The sequence below is a fragment of the Terrapene carolina genome, unplaced genomic scaffold (assembly GCF_002925995.2).
Source record: "Terrapene carolina triunguis isolate 2854851 unplaced genomic scaffold, T_m_triunguis-2.0 Scaffold58, whole genome shotgun sequence".
Lineage (NCBI taxonomy): Eukaryota > Metazoa > Chordata > Testudines > Emydidae > Terrapene > Terrapene triunguis.
Genome location: NW_020664409.1, coordinates 60,039,946 through 60,049,848, shown reverse-complemented (window position 1 = coordinate 60,049,848; position 9,903 = coordinate 60,039,946). Strand labels below are relative to the sequence as shown.

General features: G+C 48.9%; 1 protein-coding gene across 1 annotated transcript; it reads right to left on the bottom strand.

Annotated features, from left to right (window-relative positions):
* Positions 1–303: 303 nt before the first annotated feature.
* On the bottom strand, positions 304–7,779 carry TMEM70 (transmembrane protein 70). Its single transcript, XM_024197650.2, has 3 exons — positions 7,483–7,779; positions 6,382–6,493; positions 304–962 (listed from the first exon to the last, which is right to left on the bottom strand). Exons 1-3 carry the CDS (start codon positions 7,723–7,725, stop codon positions 514–516), a joined length of 804 nt encoding a protein of 267 aa, XP_024053418.2. The 5' UTR covers positions 7,726–7,779; the 3' UTR covers positions 304–513.
* Positions 7,780–9,903: the final 2,124 nt, after the last annotated feature.

Genomic DNA, 9,903 nt, shown 5'->3' with positions numbered 1-9,903 from the left:
GCTTGAGGGCCAGATTAAATCAGCTGGCGGTCTGGATGTGGCCCGCGGGCCATAGTTTGCCCACCCCTGCTTTATACCATCTGAACAAGACAAGCCAAAAAAACTGGCCCTTTCACTTTTTAGACACAGACCCTTTTTGGGGCTTCAAAATTCTTATTCGTGTACTTGATTAGTCAATGTTGCTTTTTTTAAGGAATGGTTCCTTTATAATATTATATTGGGGATCTTGCAGCATAAAACTAAGATCAAATCCATATTCCTTCTCTTCATGACTGTAACAGCAGAAATCAAACTGAGACCAAATAAGCATCTATTTTAATTTTAATTCTGAGAAGACACTTCAGATTGTTTGAAATTAAAAAAGCTTCAAGTTTCTATACATTCTGAAATATGATAAAGAAACTCTAAATTATCTGACACTTACGAATGTGTTATAGAATTGTGTGTGGTTTTAGAAATGATACACTAGACAAACACAAAAAAAGACAGTCACCTTCACTCTATCGTCTAATTCTATTTGCTTTCACTGGATTCTTTTTGTTCCTCCAAGTCAAAATAAAAAGGTTTGTCATAGCCCATGAGATGGTTATAGTCCTGTGGATATGTGAAAAGCATTGGATTAACAAGCATTGATTTAGTTTTGGCATAAAATGTTGTAAACATCTTGCTGATGTCTGGAACCTTGACATCCCTCTGATGGAACACAGTTCTTTTTTCTGCCAAAATAGCATTATATGTAATAGCCGTGTATGTGTCCGTCTCAGCCTTATGATACAGTCGAATCACATAGCCCTTTGTAAGCAGATGCAGGGTAACTGGTGTTATAAATGTAAAGAATCCTACAATGCCGTAAAAGGCAGTTTGTAAAAACACACTTTCAACTCCAATGCCAGTTTTGAAGATGATGTAGGGCATCATGTAAAAGCTAAACATGCTCGTAGAGTAAGAGAAAAACTTCACACCTGTATAAGAGATGAAAATCATAGGTTAATGTTTATGATCAAAGTTATCCCTATAGTCATTTATACACACTGTTCTTATATACCCACTGCTTTACTTTAATTGATAAATTCAATGATGATCCAGTTAATCCTTTCTTATCGTGGAACTTCTGAAGTCATCATGTGGAAATCAAAGCCCTCAGCCCTTCTCCTTCTCTATGGTTAATAAACTAAAAGTTAGGTCTTATGAAACACCTTTAATATTCTAGTTATCAAAGTGTTTCACAAAGTAAGAAGTTAAATCCCGGTACTGTAGTGACTGCTTATGCAAAAGTATAGCTATTATGAACTCAGCTATAACTATCAAATATTGTATATTGCTAGAGAAGAGTAATATTTCCATTAAGTTTAGCTGGGAGGGAATAAATGTACTTTGTTCTCAGGGGACTGAATTTAGGGCTTGTCTTCACTACTGTGCTACATAGGGTTGCCAACTTTCTACTTGCACAAAACCAAATATCCTTGCCACGCCTCCTGCCCCACCCCTTCTCCGAGGCCCCGCCCCCGCTCACTCCACACACACCCCCTCTGGTCGCTCGTTCTCCCCACCCTCACTCACTCGCTCATTTTCACAGGGCTGGCTCAGAGAGCTGGGGTGTAGGAGGGGGTGAGGGCTCTGGGGTGGGGCCAGGGATGAGGGGTTTGGAGTGCAGGAGGGGGCTCTGAGCTGGGGAGGTGGAGCCGCGGGGTTTGGAGTATGGAAAAGGGCTCCAGGCTAAGGCAGGGGGTTGGGGTGTGGGAGGAAGTATGGGCTCTGGGATGGGGGTGTGGGTTCCGGGGTGGGCCCAGAAATTAGAGGATCAGGGTGCGAGAGGGGGCTCCGGGCTGGGGGCCGGGGATGAGGGATTTGCGGTGCAGCAGAGGGCTCCAGGATGAGGGGTTCGGAGTACGGGAGGGGGCTCTGGGCTGGGGTAGGGGGTTAGGGTACAGGGGGGGTGAGGGCTCTGGCTGGGGGTGCAGACTCTGGGGTGAGGCTGTGGAGGAGGGGTTTCGGGTGCAGGAGGGTGCTCCGGGCTGGACTGAGGAGTTCAGAGGGTGGGAAGGGGATCAGGGTTGGGGCACGGGGGGGAGGACTCAGGGGTGCAGGCTCCAGGTGGCGCTTACCTCAAGCAGCTCTCGGAAGCATCAGCATGTCCCCACTCTGGCTCCTATGCAAAGGCGCAGCCAGGCAGCTCTGTGTGCTGCCCCATCTGCAGGCGCCGCCTCCCACCCCCAGCTCCAAATGGCAAATGTTCCCGGCCAATGGGAGCTGCGGGGGCAGCACTTGGGGCAGGGGCAGCAGGTGGAACCCCCGGCTGCCCCTACGTGTAGGAGCCGGAGGGGGGACATGCTGGCTGCTTCCCAGAAGTCGTGTGGCGTGGAGGCTAGCAGCGAACCTGCCAGCCCCGTTGCGCAGTACCACCAACCGGACAGTCAACAGCCCAGTCAGCGGTGCTGACCCGAGCCGCCAGGATCCCTTTTTGACCAGGTGTTCCGGTCAAAAACTGGACACCCGGGCACCATCAGTGCTACGTTGGTACAGCTGCGCTGATGTACTGCATCTGATGAAGATGCGCTATGTTGACAGGGGAGCGCCTCCTGCCAAAATAAAGTGGTGTCTACACCGTGCTAAGTTGATGTAACTTACATCACTCACGGGGATGGCTTTTTTATACCCCTGAGCAACGTAAGTTACAGCGACTTAAGCGGTAGTGTAGACAAGCCCTTATTCTTTATCCAAAATGAAATGCTTTAAAGTGTAGTTCTATTCTGAAAAGTAAAAACAGCACCTTCTCACCATTCTGTGTATATTTAGAATCATGTTTGCATATTTTAGTGATAAAATTGTACTACCTCTTACTCCTGTTAACCCTTCAAAGTCAACACAAATGAGAGAGGAAGATTCTCACCCACACTTCCTCAAAAGCACTCTTTACAAGTTCCAATCACTTACACCTGTTAAAACCCTGTGAATGCAAAGCAGTTGCACAAGCTAATTAAGGCAGCATCTGGGACCTGGTCCAACTCCCATTCACTTCAAGGGGATTCTTTTAATGGGAGCTGGTTCAGCCCATGGTCTGCAGAATCTTTATTACTGGTAAAGACGTATGAGTAGAAAAGGAGCATTTTCAGATTAAAACTCTGCAGGGCTGACAATTAAAAAAAATGCAAACTGATCACATTTGTTATTGAAATCATCATCAAGACAATCATTATCCCACCACCTCCCAATCTTTGGGACACATGTCAAGGCCATCTGGTAGTTTCCCCTTGCATGAAGTCTTAAAATAAGCCCTAGGGAAGGTGACTGGCCAAAGAGCTGTCAATAGCAGGAGTCTCATTATTGATATTATATTTCATTATCTTATCTTCTAAGCTTCTCCCCAGACTTTTGCGAGTGGGCACAGTAGCTGCTTCATGTTCATGATGGACATCCCACTCTACTCACATACTCAGCATGTACCAAGCTAGTGATGTCAGCACCAACAGTCAGAGATGGAATGGAGACTCTACCTCACGAGTAAAGGTAAATCAGCCTTTGTACAGTTACCCATATGGTGTTAGAGGCATATATGGAGGGCTGCAGATACATGTGGGCTCTGCAATTTTCCAAGATTTTCTGACTGTTCTCATTTCATCCTTAAAAGTAACAATACAGTAATAGCACAATAGACAAAAATATACCACAACTGACTTTCCCATCCTGTGTTGCTTTATTGGCACAGTCCCCATTTCAATGCAGATCTCTAATGGGACTTCAGCCACCAGCTCAGTGCATGCTTGTTTGGCTGCACAGTTGCTCATAACACAACTGAGAAGGTGATTTTAAAAATCACTGTATAGTATATCTAAAAATATTGCATTCAATTCACAGCACCTGTAGTGAAAGCTAGTTAGCATAATGGTTTGTGTTATCCAATTAATCCAGGGCCAAATCCTGTCCCTTGCCTTGCCCAGGTCCCAAAGAGTGGAAGAGCTCAAGTTGTGCTCTACAGAATAACTCCACACCCCTGGTGCTGTTGCAATGCTCTATAGCAGCATGCAGCAAATCTGGGGTGGGTGTGGAGGAACATAGATGAAGTAGGACCTACTCCAGCCCATGGTGAACTTTGCTGTGCTTCAAGCAGTAGTCGATTAATGCTTGGGCCCACAGGGCCCATGTCCAGCACTCCCAGCCAATTCGGGGGGCCCAGGAATGCTGGAACCCTGGATAGAAGGGGGGAGGGCTACTAGCACCAGAACTGTGGCCCTGCCCCTGCTCCGCCTCTTTCCCCCCAGAGCCCCGCCCCCTGGCCAGGCTGAAATCCAGAACCAGGTCAAGGTAAGAGCCACCTGGGGAGCCTGGGCTGCTGCAGGGAGCCCCGGACCCTCCACCTACCCTGGGCGGGCCCCGGAGTACCCGAGAGCAGCCCCCGGCCCATGTCCCTACTCCCTGGAGTGCGCTGCCCAGAGCAAGTGGAAGGTCCAGGGCTCCCCACAGCAGCCCAGGCTCCCTGGGCAGCTCTTAGAGAACTCAGGGGGGAAAGGAGGAGCACAGGCCAGGGCCCCATGGTGAGGGGGGGGCTAAGGCCCACTGGGAAGAGGCTGGTGCCGCTAGCAGAGGCTGCACTTATCAGCTGCCCTGCCACAAAGCCCAGCCCCTGCTGCCGCCATTCTGAATCTACAGAGGTGATGCATGGGGGGTGGGGCATGAGGGGATCACATGCCCCCCTGGATTTTTCAGGACACCTCTGGCAGGGATGCCTAGCAGCGAGGAGGCAGCACTCCGCCTGGCAGTGGCGCTCTCCCTGGGGGAGGGAGGAAGCAGCAGGGTGCCTGGCTGCCAGCTGAGCTCCTCCCCCACCACATGGGGCTGCTTTGCTTTCCCTGCTGCTGGAGTACCAGTGCTGCTGCCTGCTTTTCAGACCATCCACCAAGGTGAGCCAGCCACAATGCTGCTTCTTGCCTGAGCTGCACGGACACACTGAGAGTGCTGCTGCCATGGGGAGCGCTGCCTCCTCGCTGCTGGGCATCTGTGCCAAAGGGGTCCTGGGAAATGGGGGTGCACATGACCCCCCAGAACCTTTCATTTGTGCCCCACCCCACTAGCCACGTGTTGCCTGACTATGCCCATGTTAAAAACCAAGTGGGCATGGACTCCCCAGTTCTTGTGCCCCATGCCCCCAGGGTGTGGGGGGCTCAAATATTCTTTGTGCCCAGGACCCCAATAAATCTTAAACCACCTCTGGCTCCAAGTCAAAAATCCTGATTAAATGACAGTGTCAGTGTTGCCAACTCTCAAGATCTCTTCACAAGTCACAGGGGTTTTGCCGGGGCTAGATCTAGCCTCACCATGATGTGAGAAGCTCCAACCCTTCTGATTGGCTGCCTGCCTTCCCTACTTGCCCATCTCTTGGGAAAGAGCAGCCAATCAGGACTGCCGCAAAAAGCAGACACAGTTCTCACCTCTTCTCTCAGGAGCTGACACTATTCTCATAGGATGGGACAGGGAACCAGAAAGAGCACAATAGCTCAGGGCAGCCCTGCTCCCTCCTCCCCTGCTGTGAAAAATGAGTCTGTCTGCTCCTGTTCCTCCCATCCTCTCCATCCCTGCAACACCAGCCTTGAGAAGGAGGACGAGGGACCCCACTGCAGCCCCACCCCCAGACCTGGAAGGGGGGAGTGAAGAACCCAAGGAGCTGCAGGACAGCAGAGTTGAAGTAGGGGTGTGTGCAGAACTGAGGTGGGTACTGGGAGAAGAATTGATGGGAGAGCTGATGGATAGGCAGATAAGGGGATCAGAGCTCCTTCAGTGGAGGCAAAAAAAAAAAAAAAATCAATAAAATCAATCTCAATAAATTTGGCAGCACTAACTGTCAAATACACACATTGGGGATGAGCAGGGGGGTTAGAAAATCTGAAGATATTGTGTCCATCTATAATCTTTTTTCAAAATATCTTGTGATTTTGGGGCCAATCTCATGGTTTTTTTAGAGTGTGGCTCATTTTTTAACATATCTTGTGATTTTTTAGAATCTGACTAATTTTATTTGAACCTTTGGGGTTGGTTATACGACTGTATAGGGGACCACAAGGTGGTCCTTAGTGCATATCTGAAGAAATCAGAGGGATCCATTCCCAACAGCATACTCAGGGCCAGCGCAACCCATTAGGCGACCTAGGCGGTCACCTAGGGCACTAACATTTGGGGGGCGGCGACCGGATCTTCGGCCGCCCCGGTCGTCGTCGGTATTTCGGGGGCGGGACCTTCCATCGCCTCTGTCGGGGGCGGCATTTCGGGGGCGGGACTTTCCGCCACGTAGGGCGGCAAAAAAGCTGGCGGCGCTCCTGAGCATACTATGTTTTAAAGATATGTTTAAGTATAGATAAATCAAATCAAATTTAAATTCCAATCACATACCCAACACTGTCTTTGCCAGATTCCCAGTGTAAACTAGTCTTCCATCTTCTGGTTGTCCATGAAAGGAGGAGGTGCTGAAGCAGCGAACAGGTGCCACATGAGAAAATATGATCTACAGGATGAAAGCAGCACTGGCAAATAAAGCATTCGCATCGTCTACATACATTTCAGATTTCTTCTGACCTAGATGTTGAATTTATACCCAGGATAGAGACTAAAAATTAAATTATATTACAACTAAACTCAATAAGTAGTTTAATAGATATCAGTAAATTTAATTAATTTATAAATGTTAGGAAACAGAGGATTTAATGATTCAGGGGATTGGAAATGGGATATGCAGCCATAAAACCCTTCAGCCCTAGACACGTCAGCCGTGCTCTGTATACAGGCAGAAGGCCACACATTCCAAGTTCATTGCAAGTCTCTGGCCACCTATCTCTCAATCCTCAGCATTGCCAGCTCTTCAAATGCTGTGAGAGTTGTGATAAAATTTCATGGTTTACTTGAATCCCCAGCTCCTAGAGTCTTGCCATTACACGAGAACCTCATCTTTCATTTAATAGAAAATTTCTAGCCCTCGTGGTTGCAAAGAATGTGAACTCAGAAAAGTAAAAAAAACAAAAAAAAAATCCCCGGATTCAGTTTTTTAAAAAAACTTGTTATTTTTAAATTAATCTTGTATGATTTAGGGGGGCTGATTCCTGAGTTCCAAACACTTGGGGTTGGCTATACTGCTGTCTATCTACCTAGGCGCTTGTATTGGCAAGCACCTAGGTAGACAGACAGCAGAATCTGGACACACATTACCTTGAACACTTTTTCAATTCTCTACTCTGCCTCTTTAATCTTATCCACCAGCAATCACTTTGTTAAACGCACCATTAACAGTGAGGATTTAAAATGGATTCAAATTGGGGAGATTTTGCATTTACTTTTGCTGTTCAGGTACAAGGAAATTAGTCCAGTAAATTGGGGGCGGGGATAACGCTGGGTCGGCCTCCTCAACCAAGAGCCCTGCTTCTCTCTCCGCTATTTGATCGGAGGTTTCCACCCCTGCCCGCCGCCCAGCTACAAGCAAAGCGTCCCACGCTCATGCACCTGTTCTAGTCTCCCTTCAGCCCCGGGAAGGGCTCCAACTGATCCTGGATCTCGGGCCCGCGGCAGCGTCGGGACCCCGCAACTAGACGCGCTCGGAGGGTCGTTCACAGCCGCCCATCGGGGGCTGCGCGCCGCTGGTGCGCGGGTCCCCGGAGGACGAGGAAGCGCGGCAGCTGCACACTGCCTGGCGCTCCGCAGCCAGAACGCCAGCGCCCGGTCGCCGCCCGCAGCCAGGAGCAGCATCGCTCACACCAGGTCCCGGCCTTGCTCAGCGGATCCCCCGCGCCGCAGCAGGCAGGCCAGGAAGGGGAGGAGCCAAGGCGCAGCTGCCTCCCTCTCTGCAGGGGATTGGGCCAGCTGCCTCTCCCCCTCCAATAGTAACTCTCCTCAGGAGCTGAGCGCTTCCAGGCTGAGAAACCCAGACCTCCTGCAGCCCTGTAGCTTTGGTTCCCCCTGTAATGAGGCAGCGGCGCCTCGCAGACATCCTAATCCAGGGGTGGGCAAACTGTCTGTCAGAAGATGGACTATGGATAGACCCTCAGAAGGCATCTGCAATGCAGGTTTCAGCTGAACACCAGAGCATCCAAGACATCCAGAGGTTTATGGAGTTTGCCAACTTTTACAAATTTATTCCAAACTTCTCAAAGGTAACACTGACATCCTCGGCAAACCTGCAAGGTTTTACTGGCCCCTAGAGGACAACCCATCCTAGTCTTAACCAACCATAAGAATCAAGAATACCTGAGATCTGCTAAGGCGCTGAATCAGCAGCAGTTGCACTGGGTCCTACTCTTCCCAAGATTCAATTTCACAATCACATATAATCCAGGCAACAAGAATGGCAAAGCTGATGCCCTCTCACGAAAAGAGGAATACTATACAGAATCTTCTAATGCCAAAGAACCATCACCTGGCATATTAAATCCATGCCATTTCATTTGTGGGTCTGTATCCTCAGACTTTCTTACCATGTTTTGAGAAGCCCACCCTAATGATCCTTTTTCTAAATTCATAACCTCTTCCACTGAGGGTCTCTCCAGTATCATCTTATGCCACTATTCCTGGGTCAACAACCTCATCTATGTCAATGGCCACCTATATGTCCTCAGCTGTTCCCCAAGACTAGAAGTGCTGCGCATATATCATGATACCCCCATGGCAGGTCACTTTGGGCAATCCAAGACTTTGCACATCGTAGCCCACTCATTCTGGTGGCCACAAACGCAGGATGACATTTGGTCCTACATCAGGTCCTGCAACACGTGTTCTTGAACAACTCCCCCCTCCGAGCAGGCCTTTTAGCCTCCTGATGCCATTTGTGTCCTTTTCCTGGTCCTGATCACACATAACCCTTGATTTTTATAGTGGAACTGCCTGAATCTAAGGCCACAACACCATACTGACTCTTGTAAACTAACTCACCAAAACGGCCCATTTTGTACCATTCACACATCTCACAACTATGGAAACCACTGTTTCCACTGAAACTATTGTTTCTAGTTACACATATCTTCTACTACTATGGCCTCTGCGCCCATCTTACCACAGACTATGGCTCCCAGTTCATATCCAGGTTCTGGAAGGAGGTGTTTAACCTATATGTCCAGCCCCAGGCATTTACCACATACGGATGGGCAATCGGAAGGGATCAATGAGATAATACCTGCACTGCTTCCTGAACCACTGTCAAAACAACTGAGGGTTGCATTACTCCTGCTTTCTGAATTCACATATAACAACACAGAACATCCTCTACCTCAGCAGTTCTCAACCAGGGATCCGAGGCCCCTGGGGGGCCATGAGCAGGTTTTAGGGGGTCCACCAAGCAGGGCCGGCATTAGACTCACTGGGGCCCAGGACAGAAAGCGAAGCCCCGGGCTGAAGCCAAAGCCTGAGCAATTTAGCTTTGCGGGATCCCCTGTGGCATGGAGCCCTGGGCAATTGCCCTGCTTGCTACACCGTAATGCCAGACGTGGCTTTTATATGCAGAAAAACAGTTTTTGTGGCACAGGTGGGATCTGGAGTTTTTATAACATGTTGGGGTGGGGGGGCTTTGAAAGAAAAGGTTGAGAACCCCTGCTCTACCTGATCCAGCTACTTCTACTCCAACTATGGTTTTCATCCTTGTTTCCACCTTTCCATTCTGTTGTCGACAATGGTTCCCATTGCCTTCGATCTAGTACAGATTATATATGAAATGTAAGCCAACCTAACGGAGCACCGGGAAATGGTCAAGTCTGCCTACAAACCCAGTGCTGACAAACACCATCAAGAAGCCTGCCTTTAAAGGTAGGCCAGAAAGTGTGACTGTTCACAAAACACCTACAGAGAGCAGAACTACACACAAATTAGATCATCAATTTGCAGGCCCTTTCACTATTATTTGGCAGATCAATCCAGTGGTATTTGAATTACAACTCC